This window comes from Muscardinus avellanarius (assembly GCF_963383645.1).
Source record: "Muscardinus avellanarius genome assembly, chromosome: 9".
NCBI lineage: Eukaryota > Metazoa > Chordata > Mammalia > Rodentia > Gliridae > Muscardinus > Muscardinus avellanarius.
In genome coordinates this window covers 86,478,083-86,499,564 of record NC_137795.1, presented here as the reverse complement: position 1 = coordinate 86,499,564, position 21,482 = coordinate 86,478,083, and the positions used below count along the sequence as shown (strand labels likewise).

General features: G+C 35.0%; 1 protein-coding gene across 4 annotated transcripts in view; it reads left to right on the top strand.

Annotated features, from left to right (window-relative positions):
- GRM8 (glutamate metabotropic receptor 8) overlaps positions 1–21,482 on the top strand; it is a gene marked incomplete at both ends in the record, with an annotated part of 808,352 nt that overhangs the window by 626,697 nt on the left and 160,173 nt on the right. For 2 of the 4 annotated variants that reach the window (XM_080701339.1, XM_080701337.1), the window contains one exon: positions 20,142–20,278. In XM_080701339.1, coding sequence (XP_080557465.1) covers positions 20,142–20,278 — 137 coding nt within the window. Of the gene's footprint in view, positions 1–20,141; positions 20,289–21,482 lie in introns of all 4 variants that reach the window. The other 2 variants (XM_080701340.1, XM_080701338.1) reach the window with 2 other exon arrangements.

Genomic DNA, 21,482 nt, shown 5'->3' with positions numbered 1-21,482 from the left:
GCAATGACATAAGTATGAACTGATATGTGATTGGAGCAGTAAATTATGGTACGTATATAAAAGGAATGATGTAGCCAATGGAGTTATATTAACGATCTTTATATTACTTGCATATAGGGTTTTTCATATAAAATTAAATATAAAAGGAAGGATTAAAAACTATATATCCTTTATTATCTCAGTTTTTAAAAACTAAATCCCTCTGGATACAAGGAGAAATGATGTAGACCAAACAATAACGGTTGCCAATGAATAAAGACAGAATTATGGAGAAATATTTTCTTTTTTCTTTTTCTACTTTTCATTCTTTTGCTTATCTCTACATTTATATCTCATTTTTAATAGATATGAATATATTTTTGGTGGCACTGGTGTCCCTGGAAGCCCTTCTACCTCCAGGCTATACTCCCAGACCTATTTTATATTTTTATTTGGAAACAGGGTCTCTTAAGCCAGCGAGGCTGGCTTCGAACCTACGCGATCCTCCTGTCTCCACCTCCCAAGCACGGGGATTACAAGAGTGCACCACCATGCCCGGCTAGATATGAATATTTTATAATGTATATTTTAATTTAATATTAAAACATTAGCACTGTTCTCCAGAAGTCTAGTAAATTCAACTCCTTTCTTTTGATATTTGATGATATTCTCCTTTCTCCTGTGTTCAATGATAAAGATGGGCAATAAAATGAGTTTGGCTTTAAAGACAGTAGATGGATAGAACAAATTTAATTGGATTTTGGCCCTTGGATATAGTTTTATTCTGTTGATACATAGTAGACTATAGATCAAGAAGGAATGAATATTTAATTTTTTCATTCTTCTCTAATAAGATATTCTGATTTGCAATGTAACACTCTAAAGGTTAAGGATTTTAGAAACTAGTGCTTCCAAAGTTAAATGTAATGAAAAGTGAAGGGACAGAAATGCAGTCACAAAGTTATGTATAGCTAAAAGATTAAAAAGCCATAAGACATGCAGTTTATTCAAGCTACTTTCAATTATTGCACTTTTGCTGTATTTTCTAATTTCTCCACTTATATTTGAATTCAGTTAAGGTATAAGAACAAATTAATTGCTGGCTTTCAGTGGTGCAGGTTGTAATCCCACTATTTGGGAAGTTAATACAGGAAGATCAAATTAGAAGTGAGTGCATGAAAATTTAGTAGTACCCTATTTCAAAATAAAAAAATAAAATTAAAACAAAAATAATATATTAACTAGCTAGTTAACCTATTTAAGTAGAGTTTCTATAAGCTTTCAGAAAACAGAAAAAAAAAAACCAGACACATATTTTGGGCCTTTGAATTTTTTTTTTTTTTTGCTTCAAATAAAAGGGCCTTGCAGAATCTTTCTTTTTCGTATATATGTTTTTTTCTCCTAGGCTATTTGTAGGATTTAAAAACACACAAAATACTTTTGCATACATTTCTGGATGTGTTTTAGTAATATAAATGCTTCTGTCAACTTCAGAAAACTCAATTTTAGAAATCATTTAAATCAGAAAGCATAAAGCATTTAGCAATTTCAAAGGAAGAAAGAGTTTCATAAACATCCCCAGAACATTGTTTTGGAACATGTAGGATGTCACCTTGTGAATTAAAACAAAAAATTCTGGAGTGCCATCTCCATTAACCTGGCTTATCAGCTTATCAGCTTTCTAAAAGAGTTTTATTAGTCAATTTATGACATGTAGATGCTTGTCTATATTTAGATAAACTTGATATTATTTCCATAAAGCAGTGCATTTGTTATTTCATCACCTTAGCCAAACAGTGAGTGAGCCACTGGTGGCAGAGCTGAAGCACATCCGTCTGGATGCTAACAGGTGTGTTTGTGCGCTGAGTGGCAGCCAGTACAGGGCAGGAGAGAAAACTTCCTCTCTCTATGAAGGAAAGCAGAAAGTCAACCATAACTGTAGGCTGCTTTGTCTATTATCAGCAGAGGAATATAGAGTGTGAAACTAAACAGAAAATTTAAAAGATCTCAGAGAAAATTTTTAAACATTTATTGGTGCATTGTAATCATACATGTTGATGAGGTATAAGATGGTAGATGCATAGATGCACATGATTTTGTCTCTATCTCTGAAGTAATGCCTTTTATGATACACCCAATTGTTTTAGTTTTATTCACAGAAACAAATAATTGCATTCACCCTCCATTAAACTGGGGCCACAACAGAAGGCAACGAAGCTCAAAGTAAAAGGCCATATGGGTTTCACACTTTGGATGATTATGTTTAATTTATTTGGATTCAGCAGATCAATTTCTCAATTAGCCAAATGCAGAGGGAAATACAGAGAGAAATATGAAAAGTTGACATTAATGACCATTAGGAATATAAAGAGCTATAGAGCATTCACTCTTTTCAAATGGGAATTAGTGTTATCAAAAATGAAATATCAACTTGACTAGTTTTTTACATCCTTGATCAAATCAATGGACAAAAAGGATTGAATTGGCTTTTTGAGTTAATTAGTTATTCAACTGAACAAAATTATTGATTTAAATATTACTGATTTTGTCTACTTTCATAGACATGGCACTGAGGAATGAAGACTATCACAACTCTTGATAAAATACCATTTTAAAAAATGTGATACCATTTAATCCTCCAGTCTTCTTATGATGTTGGTGGTATTCTGTATTCTCCCCAATCAGAGGAGAGAATAATTTATAATTTTGATGAACTGACAATTTTTCCCACAGTGGCTATATAATATTTCAACCAGTAATGCATGTATGTTCCAAGTTCTCTACATTATCACCAGTACTTATTTTCCATTTTAAAAAGATAGCTATCTGAGTGGGCATATGCAATCCTTTCAAAAATAAAAATATTGGTAGTGCACACTTGTAATCCCTGCTCTTGGGAGGCTGAGACAGGAGGATCACACAGGTTTGAAGCCAGCCTCAGCTACTTAGTGAGGCTCTCAACAACTTAGTGAGACCCTGTTTCCAAATAAAAAAATATATAAAATAGGTCTGGGAGTATAGACTGGAGATAGAAAGCCCCTGGGTTCCAGCCCCAGTAACACACAAAAAAAATAAAAATATATCATGGACATATATCCATATTAATGTTGTGAATTTATGCTTTTACTTCAATGTTGACATTGTGTTCCATTGCAAAGGAGTGTCATTATCTGTCCCTTCCCAGTTTTCTGAGGAATCTTCACACTGATCTTCATAGTGGCTGCACTAATTTGCAATCCCACCAACAGTGTAGAAGAGTTAGAAGAGTTTTTTATTTCTCTGCATCCTCACCAGCATTTAATATTGTTTAACTTCTTGATGATTGCCATTCTTGATGATTAGGTGGATTCTCAATGTGGTTTTGATTTGTATCTCCCTGATGGCTAATGATGTTTAACATTTTTTCATTTATGTATGGGCCATTTGTAGTTCTTCTTTTGTGAAGTGTCTATTTCAGATGCCTACTTCTTGATTGGGTTTTTTTTTTTTTTTAGTCTTAAATCTTTTAAGTTATTTGTGTATTCTAGTTAATAGTCTTCTATCAGAGGATTAGCTTACAACGATCTCTCATTCTGTAGGTTTTCTCTTTAGATGGTTTCCTTTGATGAGCAGAAACTTTTTAGCTTAATGCTATCCCATTCATTAATTCTTGTTTTACTTTCCTGAGCTTTAGAGGGTCATATTGAGAAAGTTTCTGCATGTACCTGTATTTTGTTGTTGGAACAAAAACAAAATACATTTTGAGTGTATTTTTGAGTGTTGGAACAATACCCTCCTTTAGCATTTTTTAAAGATTTTGGTTGGTTTAAATTTTAACAACAGAGAATGGAAATATCGCTTTTAATCCTGCCTCCTTTTATGACATTAAATCCTAGATCTAATATGGACATTTTTATCTCATTAATGTTTTAATTTGCTAATTACAGAGTTATCTGTATGTTTACCATAATTGTTGACATTTCCCCCAGTTTTTCTGGGGATTAAATTTTTAATATTTGTGGGAGTTCATTGTACTTTAGAAATATTCTTTGTTACATTTCTGAAGGTTAGCTCTTTATAAAAATTGGTTCTGTGAAATTCATTATATTGTTAAAATATTGTTATTTCCTTCATATTTTTTATTTGATGTCATGCTTAATGAGCCATTTTATTTCATGTGTGTGTGTGTGTGTGTGTGTGTGTGTGTGTATTTGTATGTGTGTGTGTGTTAGTCAATTTTTTTTAGATGTGTATGCTACTAGGGATTGATTCTATACCTTAGCTATACCCCCAGACATATTTTTTTTAAACAAATCTCACTAAATTGTGGAGAGCCTTGCTAAGTAGCTGAGGCTTTCTGGGAACCTGAGATCCTCCTGCCTCAGCCTTCCAAGTACTGGGATAATAGATATACTTCACATTATCTGCCTTGTTTAACTTTTAAAAACATTAATCTTTTAAATTTCCCTCTGAGGATAGACTTGGCTTTGAAATATATTGTTATGTGTTTAATTATCTCTAAGTGTAGTTTAAAAATCTTTTTGACTAAAAATTATTTTAATTTTGTGTTTGATTTTCTAAACATCTTGGGGTTATTGATATTTTTACCTTTTTAAGACTTTTCAATCTTTTTAAGGCTCTGTTTTAAAATTTCAAATTTATTGCATGGTGGTCAGAGAATATGAATAAATATGTATAATTTGTCAACTCTTTCTGGCAGAAAATACACATAAATGATTAAATTAAAATCACCAGTATTTCATATATAATTGAAAATAATATATTTAATAATAATTATTTTATCTAATATGTCAGTTTCTGAAACAGATATGCTAAAGTCACACTGAATTTTTATTTTTTAACTTACAACAATGTTTTTTCATACATTTCACTGTTTCCCTTAATTTTGCTCCAAATTATTATAAATGCAGAATAGATTCTCAAATCACCATAGTAACATAGATGATTTTCATTTATCACAGTGGCCTAATATACATTGACAGTTCATGTAATTACAGAAAATCAGGTCCATTATAGGTAAGTGATTTATACCCTTTTTAAATTCAATCCATAAATTATTGTCAGAGATGGGTAGACTTCTACTAGTTTGATATTTTATTCACTGCTTTAGACATGTTGGCATCTGTTCAGAAAAGATTCTCTGTATTAGATTAGCTCACAGTGATTCTACAAATATTAACAAAATATTAATTCTGAAATATATCGAGGAAATGTACCTTAATTATATTTCAAACAATGAATTATTACAAAGACATGCAAAGCCCAAGATAAAAGAGCTATTTGAAACTCAGCAAGATAAAATGATGAATCAACTGGGAAAGAGGTAAATTTCAGCCATATTTCACTCATTAAGAAATCATCATGAGAAAATGAATTGAGCTTTTTGGCTTAAATATATATTACCATTCTAATCCCAGAAATCTATAGTTCATAAATTGGAACTTCTGACAGGTTGACTAATACAAAATCTAAAAATATTCCAAAAACCTCCTTTAGAGAATTGGGTGAAGGCAATTTTGTATTGATGTATTTTGCTTGGTTTCAGAGACCTATGGGTTGGATTTAGATTCTCCAAGAACATAATAACCAGGCTAAGTATAGCATTCATTTATTTCATATAATTAATATTAAACATTTTATGTTTCAGTTTTAATGTAGATTTCTCCACTTGAAATTTATTATTTCTATTTTTCTTTTATTTCTCTATGTCATTCCCCTCCCTCTCGTTTTATTTTGGAACTGGGAATTCTACCTCCGAGCTACACTCCCAGCCCTATTTTTTATTCTTTATTTTGAAACAGAATCTCACAAAGCTGTGGAGGGCCTCATTAAGTAGCTGAGACTGGCAGTGAACCTGCCATCCTCCTGTTTCAGCCAGCCAAGTGCTGGGATCACAAGTGTGCCCCACCACACCCAGCTGCCTTTCTCCCTTTTATAAAGCCCCTCCTCTCTTTTTCTCCTCCTTCTCCTCCTCTTCTTCCTCCTCCTCCTTCCTCTTCTGCTTCTCTCTCTCTCTCTCTCTCTCTCTCTCTCTCTCTCTCTCTCTCTCTCCCTCCCTCCCTCCCTCCCTCCCTCCCTCTCTCGCTCTCTGCTCTCTCTCACTCTCACTCTCTCTCTCTCTCTCTCTCTTCCTGAACATTTTGGGTTATGCCACATTCCATCATCATTTATTTATGCAGATTCACTTTCATTCCCTGTATTATTCTTTGGTTACTTCAAGGAATACAATATGTACCATGAAATACTTTCCTGTCTCCCAAATCTGTAATTTTGAAAAATAGTAATATCCATCAGCAATCCATTTCCATTCCTCCTGAACAATCAACATTTATTTACCTTTTAAAATACATTTGTCTCACATCTGTATATATCCTCAACAAAATAAAATTAAAAAATAGATTATATTTTGTAGATTTTATTTTGTATATTTTAAATTAATATTGTACTACTAAGATTGATCTACAGTTGTAGCTATCTCTAGTTCGTTAAATTTAACTTTAATGTAATATTTTATTGTACAAATTTGACAGTCTCCACAAACAATTTATCTGTTCCCTTCTGGGCATTTGCAATGATTCCAGATGTGTTCTATAAGACTTCAAGAATGATATCACAGTTTTACCCAAAATTTTTAGAGAACAGAAAAGGTGAGACTATTTTTCAAATAATTCTTTGAGGTAAATCTAACCTTTCAACCCAATCAAGAAGAATAGCATAAGAAAACAATTACAGATTCATCTCACTTAGAGTATGCAATGCAAATATCTTAAAACAAATATCATCCAATCCAATCCAATGTTGTATATAAATATGAGGTATTAAAAACCAGTTTAACCCATTCCAAATTCTATAATACAAAAAATATATCTGTGATAAAATTATTAGTACATTTAAAATGAAAAGCAATTCTTTAAGTGGTAAGAAATACTCATAATAGACTTTGAATGTAATACTAAATAGGTAATGTGGGAGACATTCTTTTAAAATTAAAAACAAGGAAAGGGTATGGAGTATTGCCACGTTGTGTCACACTTACTGGAGATCCTAGATAGCACAATAATAAAAGGAGAAATATGGTGCATGAGAATTGTAAAGGGAGAAATAGAAGCTAAGTATTTGCAGATAACATGATTCCACACAAAAACAAAAATACAGAGATAAACTACTAGGTCAAAAAGGTTTTGTAAGGAATTTTCAACCTTGAAACAAGTAATGTTTTATACTGAATTAATTCTTTGCTGTAGGGAGCTGTCCTGTATTTTATAGAATGTTCAGTAGCATCTTCAGACTCTTTACTAGTTGTCAATAGCATCAATTTACCAGTTGTAACAATAAAAAGGATCTGCAGGCATTGCCAGTTGTTCCCTGAGGAAATGAAATCGCTCTTAGTTGATTACCACTAGGCTAGTTATAAGACACATAGATAAAAAAAAGCAGCTGCACTTTATATAATTTCAGCAAAGTAGTAGCATAATTTTAAGCTACATTTTTAATGGTATCACATAATACTAAGTACCGAGGAATAAATCGACGAAACGGTAAGATGCTATGGAAAGAACATTTTTTTTTTCTGGACTGAGGGTTGTATCCAGGGGTATTCTCCTCCAAGATACACCCTCCAAAATACATTCTCCTCTAAGATACACTATTTTTTATTCTTTATTTTGAAACATGGTCTCACTCAGTTGCAGAGGGTCTCACTAAGTAGCTGAGGCTGTCCGTGAACCTATGATAGAACTTTCTGTTTCAGCCTCTCAAGTCCTGGGATTACAAGTGTACAGCACCATACCCAAAAAGAAAAGAACATTTTGAAAGTGTGGCTAGGAGTGTAGCTGAGTAATAGAGTGTGTCCTCTCTGCGAGGCTGGTTTCAATATTCATCACCCCAAAAGAATATATATATATATATATATATATATATATATATATATATGTATGTATATACACACATATATACACACACACATATATATATACACACATATATATGTGTATACACACATATATATGTGTATACACACACACACACACACACACACACACACACACACACACAAAACGAAAGTACCAGGCATATCACAAGCTTGTAATCCCTGCGATTGGGAGGCTGAGACGGGGGATTGCACAGATGAGGCTCTCAGCAAATTAGTGAGACCCTGTTTCCAAATAAAATATAAAATAAGTCTGAAAGTATAGCCCAGAGGTAGAAAAGCCCCTGGGTTCAACCCCCAGTATCACAAAAAATTAAAGAAAATTTAAAAATTTTAAGACAATTTTAAGAAAGAAGATTAAAATAACTGAAAAGCAATTATTTATGCTCATGAATGTGAAGATAATGTAAAAAAAGATATCAAATTTTCTCATTTAATATATACATTATTTAAGCTTTTTTATCACAATCCAAACAGTATTGTTGTCGATAGAACTTAATAAGATAGGTCTACATTTTATAGAGGAAAGTACAAAAGAAAAGGCAGAACACTTCTTTTTTTTTTCTTTTTTTAAAATTTTTTATTGGTGCACTGTATTCATACATCCTAGTGGGATACAAAAAACTTTTGTAGACATACATGCACACATCGCCCAGTCAGCCCCCACCCGATCCCCACCCCATTCCCTCCCCATCCCTCCTTCCCATGCTTGGCTTAGTGGTTGACATCTAGTATTATAGCAATTTATCCAAAATTAAAAATGATAATTTTGTCATACCAGTGTCTGTCTTCTTTTGACTGTTAGTAATTTATACAATATGATGTTGGGTCCAGGATGGACACGTGGATAATGGAACAGGAAAGGCCTGGAAAGACTCATATCTCTACAGATACTAGGTATAAACAGAAGAATCTGTACAGTCAGTGGGAAAGGAAAGATTGGTAGTTAAGAAAGAGTTAAAAATGATTATCATTGTATAAAACGGTGAAATTGTATCCCTAGCTCACACTGTTAGGTCAACTACAGGTAAATTAAAAACAAAATTTAAGAAACTCTTAGTAAAGAATATAAATTAATAACTTTAAGACTTTTGGATAAAAAAAGATTTCTGGCACAGACAGGAAAGCATTCATTGTAAAAATTGATAAATCTGACTATTATAAATCCAAATGGCAAGAGGGTCTTCTTTTTTTTTAAGTAATACAATGACCTCTTTGATTAAAGACTGCCTCCTAGTAATGCAAATTTAAAAAAAACATAATTGGGATGTATGCACAAACACAGAGTTCTCTCTTACACATGGAGTCATCAATATTAGAATCACGGTGGTAATGAAGAACAGTCCTTAGAGTGAAAATCATGGATTCAAATTCTTATGTATAGAGCATTCAATGCCCTCAAAAGAAGTGATAAAGGGCTTAACTGCACATGATAAAGAGCAGATTTCTGTCATGGAGTACAACTGTATTAAAATGACAGAATTTTAAGATATTTTGGTTTATTCCCCAATTTATTTTGAGATATATTATTTAATTTTGCCTAATTGTTATGTATTCTTTTCAATTTCTTTCTTTAACCAAACATTTGACATTTTAATAGCTCCTTTGGCCACTATTCTTGTAAGAGATTTTATTTATGCCTTCTGTTTCATTTACTTCCCTGTGATGTGTATCACTAAGTAATGGATCTGTTCTTCTTTTGAAAGTTCAATTACCAAGAGTACTACAAATGTAATTATAGGTTGTATGTCTATCTCTCAAATGGTGCTGTTCATTAATGATGATGACACTTTGCAAGCTTAAAACACCTTTGATCCAAGATACATAAAGACACTTCCACAAGAGAAGCTGAGCTTCAAGATGAAAATGGGATCAGTTCAAGAGATGCTATTCAACTGTATTTTTTTAAAATTTGTGTGTATGTGAGTGTTTGTGTGTGTTCCCAAGGATTGAAACCAGAGGCATTCTACCTCTGAGCCATACCCTTAGCTCTCTTTAATTTTGTTTGTTTTAAACAGGATTTCCTTAGGTTGCTGAGAGTTTTGCTAATTTACTGAGGCGATCTTGAACCTGTGATTCTCCTGTCTCAGCTTCCCAAGTACTAGTATTACACATGTGTACTACTACACCCAGATTTTTTTTTGTTTACTAATGCACTAAAGAATTCAAAGTAATTTTAACCTAAAATTGGGCACATATTTTTAATACTTTTATTTTTATGAAAACATCCGATTATGTGAGTGCCTTAGCCAAAGTAAATTAATATGAATACCTTCCCAGAGTGATTCTGTATTTCTTTTGTTGTTGTTGTTATTATTATTATTATTATTATTATTATTATTATTAATTATTTTGTGGAACTGGTGATGCAACCAGGGGCATTCTACCTCTGAGCTATGCCCCAGCCCTTTTTTTTATTCTTTATTTTTTAAACAGGTTATCACTGAGTTGAAGAGGATCTCACTAAATAACTGAGGCTGTCCTCAAACCGCAATCCTCCTGTCACAGCCTCCTGAATATTGAGATTACAAGTGTGTTCCACCACACCTGGCTTGATTATTCATTTTTTAGTCTACCTTTATTATATGTGTCTACATTGCTTTAATCAATGCTAACTCTTTTCTATCTTTATTTAATTAATTTATTTTGTACTAGAGACTGAACCTAGTGATATTCTACTTCTGAGCTACACCCCCACATCCAATTTTATTTATTATTTTGAAACAGTGTTTCTCTAAGTTTCCCAGGGGCTCACTATATTGCTGATGTGTTCTTGAACCTATAATCCTCCTATCTCAGCCTCCCAAATACTGGAATTATAGTCATGTGCCACTTCTCCCTGCTCAATGTTAACTTAAGGGGAATCTGAAACCAGTTACTCATCCATGTGAATGTCTTCGATACTTAGTTATAAGCCTCAACATAGGTCTTAAAACTGTATAATGTGGCAAAGAGTAAAGATTCACTATCAGGTTTAGCATGATTACATTTACTCATTTAATACCTGTTCATTAAAAATTCACATTACTAGATATTTAGATGTTATGGCTTTCTGCTGTAAGAAGTAGACTCGCAACCCAAAATGACCCAGATAGAAATTTATATAGTAGTGGATAAATGATGGGCGAAGTTAGTCGCACAGACCTTCTGTACATACCCAGAGTGAAATCTGGGTTGATGCAAGCTCTGCCATTGTTTTATATTTTTATATTTTTTTTATTTATTTTTATTTTTTGGTGGTACTGGGGTTCCTGGAAACCCTTCTACCTCTGGGCTATATTCCCAAATCTATTTTTTAATTTGGAAACAGGTTCTCTTAAGCCAGCGAGCCTGGCTTTGAACCTGTGCGATCCTCCTGTCTCTGCCTCCCAAGCACAGGGATTACAAGCGTGCGCCCCCATGCCCGGCGCAAACTCTGCCATTTTAACATGGAGATCCCCATGTTGTCCAGCATGCCATTTTTATCCTGGCCAGACATCAATAGAGAACATAGAAAACCACTCTGGACGTTTTTAACAGACGTTCTAAGTAGTACACACCATGTCTCACATCTGGTTGGCTCCAACTAACAATTTGGCCATGCTTAGCTACAGTGCATGAGAATTTAGCCTTGCTGTGTGCCCAGATAAAAGAGACTATGGATTTGGATGCCCATCCACTAGTCAGTGCTACATATATAGCAGTGAACATGCTGGAAAAAAAAATCCTCTAGTCATATACTTAATGTCCTAGTCCACATTGTCACTGCTATAATAAAAAAAGACTGACCACACATAATTTAGTGAAAGGAGGATTTATCTGCTCACCCTATTTAGAGATTTAGAGGCTTAGTCCATGTTAGGTAGATATGCAGAGTTCAGGGCATGGTGGTGAAAAGAGAAAGAAAGAGCACAAGGTTCTGTTCTTGCATCTTAGAAAGACCAGAAACAGAGAGCAATCAAAGGGAGGAGAGAACCATTTATAATCCCCGAGGCCACACCCTCAGGGACCCTCCATAGCAAACAAGCCCGGCTTCCAACATTTGCTGCCTTGTTTCTGTGAGGGCTAGGGGACATTCTAAATGCAAACCATTACACAGAGTCCAACAATGCTTACCAGTCAGTTAAACTCCCAATATTTTTAGATCCTCATAGATACTATTAAGGAAACAATGTGTAATAGTGAGTGATAGGAATGGGAAGCAAGCTATCTCGCTTATGGTGATCTGACTGGGCCTCTCTCTGTGAGATCTGGGGTAGAATATGAATGATGAAAGGCAAATTAGATGATCCAAAAGGAAAGAAAAACCTGTAAGAGAGAACAGAAAACACAAAACCCCAAGATAGAGCAGGCTTTACGTACTTGGGGAACAGGGATAAATAGTGCAGAGAAAATGAGTATGAGAAGAGAAACAAGAGGGTCTTACAAAACTAAGGTCAGCCTTTCGTGTTTTATTCTAAGTGAGATAGGAAGCCATTGAGTGCTTTCAAGGAGAGAAGTGATGTGCTTTTTTTAATTTTTATTGGTGCACTATAGTCTCACATCATAATGTGGATCATGTTGACAATGGCATATATTAGAAGTGATGTGATTTGATTTAGATTCCAGCATCTCTCTGATTTCAGAGTGGAGAGTGTACTGCCGTTTTTCAGTGTGAATGCAGGGTGATGGCTGGGCGCTCAGGGAAGATATTGCAGTATTAAGGTGTGGTGACTGAAATGGAAAGAATGGGAAAATTGTGGGTGTTTTGGAGCTAGAGTTTGTTAATGCGTTAAGTGTAGACATTTGTTTGTTTTACCCCTGGCACAGTTTGGATTTTATTTTAGGTTCTTATCCTCAGATATTGTATCCTCTGAGCCCTGGGTTAGACTTCGGTTGGAAACTTATAGTTTTAGAGAGTCTAAATTCGAATATGCTTAAAATGTACATTATATGTGGGACTCTGGAGACTTAGAAAAATAGGTATAGAATGCCTCACTAATATTTTGTATTCCTATAGTTTAGCCTATTTTGCACATATGTATTACATAAAATATATTACTACAACTAATTTTGATTTTTACTGTTTAAAACTTTTTTTATAAAAATAGACTTATAGAAAAACTGAGTGTAGAATATATATCATTTTTTATTGTACATATAGTTTCCCCACTTGATAACCTCTTGCATGAGTGTGTTGCTTGTTACAGAACCAATATGGATATATTACTTCTGAACTGAAACACAAAGTTCACATTTCTTAACTCCTGTGTGTTATTGTAAATTGTGGAGCAATCAGTTTATGTTTTGACTTGTTTGGATGGAGAAACATTGCTTACCAATAGGGGAAAGACTGCCTGAAGAACATGTTTGGAAATGTGTCCATATCAATTGTTATGCCTGGAAAACAATGTTTAATGATGTTTGAGATAATTATCAAATAAGATGGGAGATACAAATAGTTGGGTAAATGTGCGCTCAGGGCTAGACGTACAAATTTGAAACTCATCAATGGAAGCACAGGTTTACATTTGAAATAAAAATGAGTTGAAAAGTTAGAGGAAAGTAGAATAATAGAGTGAGCAGTGTGTCGGCAGGTGGGAATTGAGATAGCAGTTGAGAGAGGCCGTGGGATTAGAGTAATGGGATTTGTTTGCTTTTGTAGTGAAAGCATCACTATGAGTGAGGACTGATTTCTAAGTTTAAAAGAGATACATCTACATGGCATGTATATCTGTTGATATAAAATATAAAAGCTAACTATGGATCTGAAAGTGTGCAGAGGGTGGGGGTGGATGGACTCCCATTACCAGGGAAGGAGCGCGGTCTTGACTGGATCAGAGATGGGTGTTGCGAAAGCAGAGAAGACAGAAGATGAGTGTGGACACAGGTAGGTGCTAGGGTTTGTGGGAGAGTTTCTATCTTATGACTGCATTTTCTCAGTGAGAAAGTATGCTACGAGCTGATGTGACAGAGGAAGGACTGTACTGTGTGTGGAGTGATATAAGTCACAAAACAGTTATATGTTATCCAGAAGGGAGGGGACCAAGTGGGAAGGTGTGACAGGACTTCAGAGCAATGCTGATCTCATGTTTGAAATCTGAGATCGTGAATGTAAAGACCAGATAGCAGTGTCCTGCCTAGGTAAAGCAAATGAGGCGCCTAGAGTTCAGAAATCAGGGAGACAGATACATTCTCAGGGTCATGCCTGGGGTCCCTCGCTTGTTTCATCTCAGTCCTGGCCATCCAGACAGGAAAGCTTTATGCCTTCTCAAACAATATCCAGTTTTCTGTATGTAGATAGGGATGTATAATGGAGCTAATCAGGATTGTGGTTGGTAGAGGAACAAAGTTGGACAGAGGGAAGTACAAAATAATAGGAGATGTTTGCAGGGAAGAGCATGGGACCAATGCAGTCATAGGAGGGAAAGAAACCATCATGGGGGTGAAGTATAGTGACACAGGAGGCACTCAGCAAGCTTATGAGAACATTAGAATTTTTATAATGGGAGGAAAAACATATCCAGAAGTAAAAGTTTGGAAATGATATAACTTTTTTATATAGAATAACATTAAGAGTGTGCTCATGAAAATAGATGATAAGATGCATGAAACATTTTTTTTAAAAATGAAGATTGAAAGTGAAGTCCGTGAATCCAGAGGCCGGGATTCTGAGTCAGGCAGTGAGTGATAAGCATACCAGGAGAGCAGAAATATGGATGGAGAAGAGCATAATGCCAACTCTGCCGGGAATGAGCCTGGCTGATATATGTCAGAATAATCTGACTAGTTCCTAAATAATTAAACTATAATATGATTTTAATTCAAATATATAATTATTATTGACCATGATACAAATGGAGAAAATAAATTGGATAAAAAAGAAGAACATGAATAACTGAGGTTCTGTTCATAATTGCTATTTTCTATGGCCTTTTTAGTCAATGACTTAAATCTCATATAATCATTCTTCTTTTAAGGGCACTAACACTAATTTCCTCATAATATTGTATGTGGTTCTGAAAAGGCTAATAAAGTTTTGGCAACAAAAGTGAGGAGAAAAGTAGTGAACCAGAAAATAAATAAATGGAGTGACTTACACTCATAAATATATTTATATTTTTTACACAAAGAGATGAATGAATTATTTTTGCATTGTGTTTTGTATTGTGGGAACAAGACAATGCAGACAAAGGGAACATATATACAATGCAAAAGGATAGATACTTATGATAATAGTTTCATTCATTGCAATTTATCTCCTGCCAGAAATATACAAAAGGCTCTATATGCATTGTCCTGTGTAGCCTTTAAATTAGCCTAGGGAGGTTGAGGTTATTATGCTCACTTGGCAGATGAGAAAACAGGCGTAATGAGGCCAGGATCACTTTGGTAATTGGCAGAGCCAGAAATCAAACTTAAGTCCCTGAATCCCAACACCATTCATTGACTTCTCCACATAATACTGAAAAAATTATAAAATCTTCTTGGACTTATCATTTTTCCTACTTAACCACACTGGAAGTTGTTGCTGTACATAGTAATAAAAATATAATTTCCCCACACATTTCTTATTGCACAGAAACTACTCAAGAAGATGTGTGGACCCCGAGGGTTGTACCTGTCTAATAAAACACAATTCTCTGTGTTTGTTTCCATTTCTCCACTAACACACATGGGCGCAAAAGTATTTTAAACATTTAGTGAACTTCAAAATGTCTAAAATACCAAATGTGTAAGATGGAAAGAAGTGAGTCAAGAAAACTTGAGGAAGCACAATTTATGGTGTAAATATATATCTGAGTATTCCTGTTCAAATATATTTTTATATTTTCTTACATTATTAAGCTGTAGTAAATTGATGAATATATTCAGAGACATTTACTATTTGAGTGATCCGATTAAGGATGTAAAAATTATTGAATTAACTGATTTCATGATTCTTATATTTTCCTCCTTGTTTAATATTGTAGATGGTGCTAACCAGGATAATAAAATTTTGACAGCAAAGGGGAGGAGGAAAATAGTAATCTGGAAAATAAATGAAATGACTTCACTTATAAATATATTTATCTTTTGCACAGAAAAGTGAATGAAAATCTTATTTAATTCTGAACAGCATTTAACTTAATTCTGTTTCTCATAGTGGCCAATTTCAGTACAAAAATATTCTTTTTAAAAGATAACCATCCTGTAGAAATCAGTAGATAATTAATGACTTCTTCATGGCTATTCATGGGTTACATAACCATATCATCTGGTATGTACACCAGAGTACCAGAACAATCATTTGAGATTAATCAATATGCAATAAAGTCAGTTCTGTATGGGAGAAAGTTGAAATAATTCAACTGTAAATGTAGCCCACAACCAAAGACCAGATTAGGAAAAAAATACAAGAGTGATCTCAATGAATACCCCATTTGGCTACCAGTAATGATGTCAGAGACCATTCAAAGACAGGCCAAAATTTTGCATTGATTTCTGATATCACACTCATAGCAAAGTGAAAGAGACTAATTTGATCTTTTCATTTGTGACTATCAAAGAGGGATTGTGTAAGTGGAGTTCATCATGTTATGAAGAGAATGTGTGTGGATTTGTTTTGAGCATTAGGGGCAACCCCTCTTATGCTTGCCTGTAATTTATTGATGGCTCCTTCAATATTGAGCACAGTGGAATGCTTACAAAGATAACAGATGTGGACTAGAAGGAGACTATATTTTTGCAGGGATGACAGAGAGATCACCCTGTGTTGAGCACATGGTAATCTGTTAATAAATATCGGTTGAATAAATGTTATGATCATGTATGTGATGGGTAAGTGTGTATGGAGCAAAGAAATGCTTTGATAGAGAAAGTCAGGATACTGAGAAGTACCTGTCTTTCTGCTTCAGGTTTGGAGGATCAACCTTTGCCACTGTCCTGACCCTAGAGCCACATCTTGAAAGAATTAGATAGAGAAGAAATATTAGGCAGAAGGAGGAAGGGAATTTAAAGGAAATTTTATGTACAAAGACAGCATGGTAAGCAAAAGAGGAAGGTGATTCAGGGGCATGGGTCTTAGGAAAATGTGGTATTTTGTTGTAGAAGCACCAAGATTAGTAGAATAAGCATCATGAATACTATATACACATCCTGAGAATCCAGATGTTCTCATACACACAGTGGGTCTCAGCACTGCCATAAAACAATAAAAGAAGTAACAGTTAATATTTATATAATGCTTACCATGTATCTATAAATATCATTATATTTAATCTTCATATATTTCTATGAGTTGGGGGGGATTACTATAATTCCATTTTGAAGGTGAGCAAGGTGAGATACAATGAAATTAAGAACTTACCCAAGACCTACTGTCTAACAAGTGATCTTACTGGGACTTTGAAACCCACCATCCACCCTATACTTCGAAAAACTTTCATGTGTTTCCCTTTAGTGCAAAATCAAATTTAGTGTAACTTGATATTAAAATGATACTTGAAGCATTTAAGTTGCAATCCTTATTTTTATAATAGTTTTCATTCACTTGCTTTCCTGAATTGGAGAAAAGAGATATAGAATGCACTATTGTGCTAGAGATTAAATCTAACTCACAGTGCATTCATGGGAGTGTGTGACTGAAGTGACGTTCTTCTAGCTTGAGTGTCTTTGTGGCAAAGAAAGATTGGAACCTGCTGCTGTGGGAGATAATGAGTCATTTGGTCAAGGAGGTGACAACGTGGGGGAATTTTAATTAGAGAAAATTAAATATCACTGTATTCAGGAGGGAATGTGACATTAAAATTTTTCAGTGATATATAAATGTCAGGAATTGATGATGCTACTGTGAGATTCATAACATGTGTATTTTTTTCTAGTCAGAAATCCCTCATTTGAATTCTAATAATTCTTTTTCTAGGTATCAAAGGACATTCAACATTCTATTACTAAACATTAGTGTTTATTAAAGATAAATATAGATGGCTGTGGTGGTACCTGATTGTAATCCTAGTACTTAGGAGGCTGAGACAGGAGGATCACAGGTTTTCAAGCAGCCTCAGCTACTTAGTGAGGCCCTCCACAACTTAGTGAGCCCCTGTTTCAAACATAAAAAATAAAAAGGACTACTAGTATAGCACAAAGATAGAATGCCACTGAGTTTAATCTCCAGTACAACACCTAAAAATGTAAATAAAAAACAAATGAAGAATAATATTTAATTACCTTGTGCATATTTCTAAGGACTTCATAAGAATGTATTAATTTTAATTATTGTACCATCTCTATGATAAATAATGTCATTACTCCCATGTAGCAGATGAAGAAACAGGATTTCAGAAGTCCACCTACTCAAGATCACAAGGATTTGGGAACGGTTTTGGTCATGGATAAAACCTGAATATCTGAGGAGTAATAAAATAGTACTGGTTGCTTAGAGTGCTCTTACTTTATTTCACAATTCCTCATTTCTTTATTGATTTATAAAGTCAATTAGCATATGACCTATTAAAACTAATAAAAATAATACCAATTCATATGAGTACTGCTCTTTTAGTAGTTTAAGATATGCTCATATTCATTGTTAAGTACCCCTTATAAGGGGAAAAAAAGAGGCACACATAATGAAGTCAAAATGAAATTTGCACAGACAAGCAGCTCCAGATCCTCAGACCAGTGGCCTTTCTCCATGCTTTGCCATGTCCTGTAGGCTCAGCAGATTTGAAAGATAGCATGTATCTGTGATTTTATCAGAAGACTTCATGCTATGCTCAGATTGTAGGAAAATAAATCAAGAACATTGACCATTGAACATCTCTTCATTAAATGCTGGGAAAGTGCTCAAATTGCTGTCATGTGACAATATATTTATTTGCCAGTTACCAACTTTTCTAATAAAGTCTTTTTTTCTTTTTTGCAGTAGTAGGGATGGAACCTAGGGATAATCTGTGTCCAAGTTACACCCCCAGCCCATTTTTTTTTTTTACTCTTTATTTTGAAACAGGGTCTCACTGAGTTGCAAAGGGCCTCACTAATTAGCTGGGGCTACCTGTGAACCTCCATCCTCCTGTCTCAGCCAAATGTTGGGATTACAAGCATGCGCCACGATGCCTGACATAGTCATTTTTATAAATTCAGTAGTTTAGAGTTTTCAAATTATTAGTATATAGTTAAACAACTGTAAAAACTAAACTCAAATCAGATTGTATAGTAACTAATCATGGATAATTTTGAAGAATATCACATGGGACAGAGATAGCAAGAAGAGAAAGCTTTTTTATTACCAAATAGAAACTAAATCCAATATTCTATGAGGTAAAATTCAGGGAAGGAGACCTGCAGATAGAAAATAGGCACCAAGAAAAGGGATTGGTGTCAGGTGCACTTGTCAAGATGGGGAAGAATAATCCATGAGGACTCCAAAAGGTTGAAAGGCTGTTAGAGGAAAAAGAATGCCTGTGTGGGTAGTGAGGGTAGATAGGACAGGAAAACATTGGGGTGGTGATCCCTTTCTACTCTTACTCAACCTGTAATGACATAAAAGTTAATAAGAGGGAAAGGAAAAGTGAGCTGAGGCTCTTAAGAGAAAAGATCAAAGCTTCTGAGAGAGAAATGGAGTTTAGAAAAGACGGCATTTCTTGCATGCTGCTCCTCGGCTTCTCTCCTGCTGTTAAACTTGTCACAGGGACTCAGGGGCTCTGGAGATCTGAGCAGAGCTGGGGTTTCAGGTGGCTTTCTGGTTCACCCATTGAGAAATCCCAGCAGCAGCCCATGCGGAGACGCTCCTGGGCAGAGGCACAGAGGCAAAGGAATTGAAAGGGTAACTGCTTCTGCGTGGAGTTGTTGCTAAGATAATATCCAGCCCCAAAGGATCTGGCTGGCATGGTCTGCCAATTTTGAGTTGCTGTCTGTAGTTTCTACTGTATAGTAGCTGTCATGCTTCAAGTCATTTGCATTTTTCTCTAGTAACTACCATTCTGTGTAGTCAGTATTAAATGTTCAGCCTATCATCTTTAATTTATTTAGCTGCTACACACATTGCCCAACTTGGATACTCATCATTTACTTGCTAATGTGTGTAATAAAGCACATCCTGTTCCTATATGTACAACTGGGCTTATTTTCACATAAAGGATAGTGTGCTTCCAAGAATGACCTTGTATGGATTACAATCTTTGTATTACTAACTACACATAATATATTTTTATCTACCGTTCTCCTTAAGAGAAAAATAAGCCTGATGGGCTATCTTACTAAAACTTTATTAACACTGTTTTCTAACTCTTTATAGGCAGTGCTGGTACACCCGTCACCTTTAATGAAAATGGAGATGCTCCAGGACGCTATGACATTTTCCAGTATCAAATCACCAACAAAAGTACAGAATACAAAGTTATTGGGCACTGGACCAACCAGCTTCATCTAAAAGCAAGTATTAGTATGATCATGCACTGATATAATAGCTCTCAAGGAGGAATGCTTTCTTTCTGAAGTGCTTAACTTAAATCTCTAGAAAAATCTGTAAAGATTTAGTGAAATCTCATTTCATTCCCTTTTAATATAAACTGAGAGAAATGTGTCCATTTCTATAAGGTTCACTTTTTGAAGTATTTTACACTGTGGTGTGTGTGTGTGTGTGTGTGTGTGTGTGTGTGTGTGTGTGTGAGAGAGAGAGAGAGAGAGAGAGAGAGAGAGAGAGAGAGAGAGAGAGAGAGAGAGAGAGAGAGAAAGAGAGAGAGAGGCATGCAGACAAGCAGAAACTGAGGTAGGTTTGGCTAAGTATATAGCGAGCTATCCAATTTTTTTTTTTGTGGCTCTGGGGTTCCTGGAAACACTTCTACCTATGGGCTATACTACCAGACCCATTTTTATATTTTTATTTGGTAACAGGGTCTCTTAAGCCAGTGAGGCTGGCTTCTAACCTGTGTGACCCTCCTGTCTCTGCAGGGATTACAAGCGTGTGCCACCACTCCCAGCTTATCCAATTTTTTTTAAAAGCAATAAGGCAAGACCTTGTGGCTACATCTGACTGATGGAAGTGAATTATGCCCAATATAACTTTTATATTATATTTAATTGCAACACTAGGAAAAAGTAATGTATCCAAAGGTGGTGTTCAGATTATTAACAGCCTTAGTGCTTCCTGCTATCTCTGTCTACTTTAAATACTTTCAAGGTCCAAAGACCAAGAATTTTATAGTTTCTATAGAGGCTGTGAGAAGTCAACTTGGAGAGCCCAGTCCTATGCATCCTAGGGCACCCTAAATCAGGTAGAAGTGGCCCAGGCAGCTGGACATTTCCTTGATGAGTGCCACACAGCAACTGAGGAGTGCTCCATTTCTTTCCACAGAAAATTGGAAGAAATTGAGTGGAATTGGCACATTGGAATGGCAGCAGGGAGGAGTTTCATTGGGTGTGCCTCAGGTGGGGAGCCCCAAAGAAGGTGTCCTAGGGAATGAGGTCTTTAAAGATTTGGGGGGGGAGCTATTCAGTACCTGTACCTATCAACTGTAAGGAGTTCTGTAACAGGAAGATATCCTGAATTTGACAGATAAAAGAGGTCCAGGAAATAACAGGGCTGGGAATGGTGGAGTGGGTGGTTTGTAAAGGGAGATATATATTTTTTTCATTG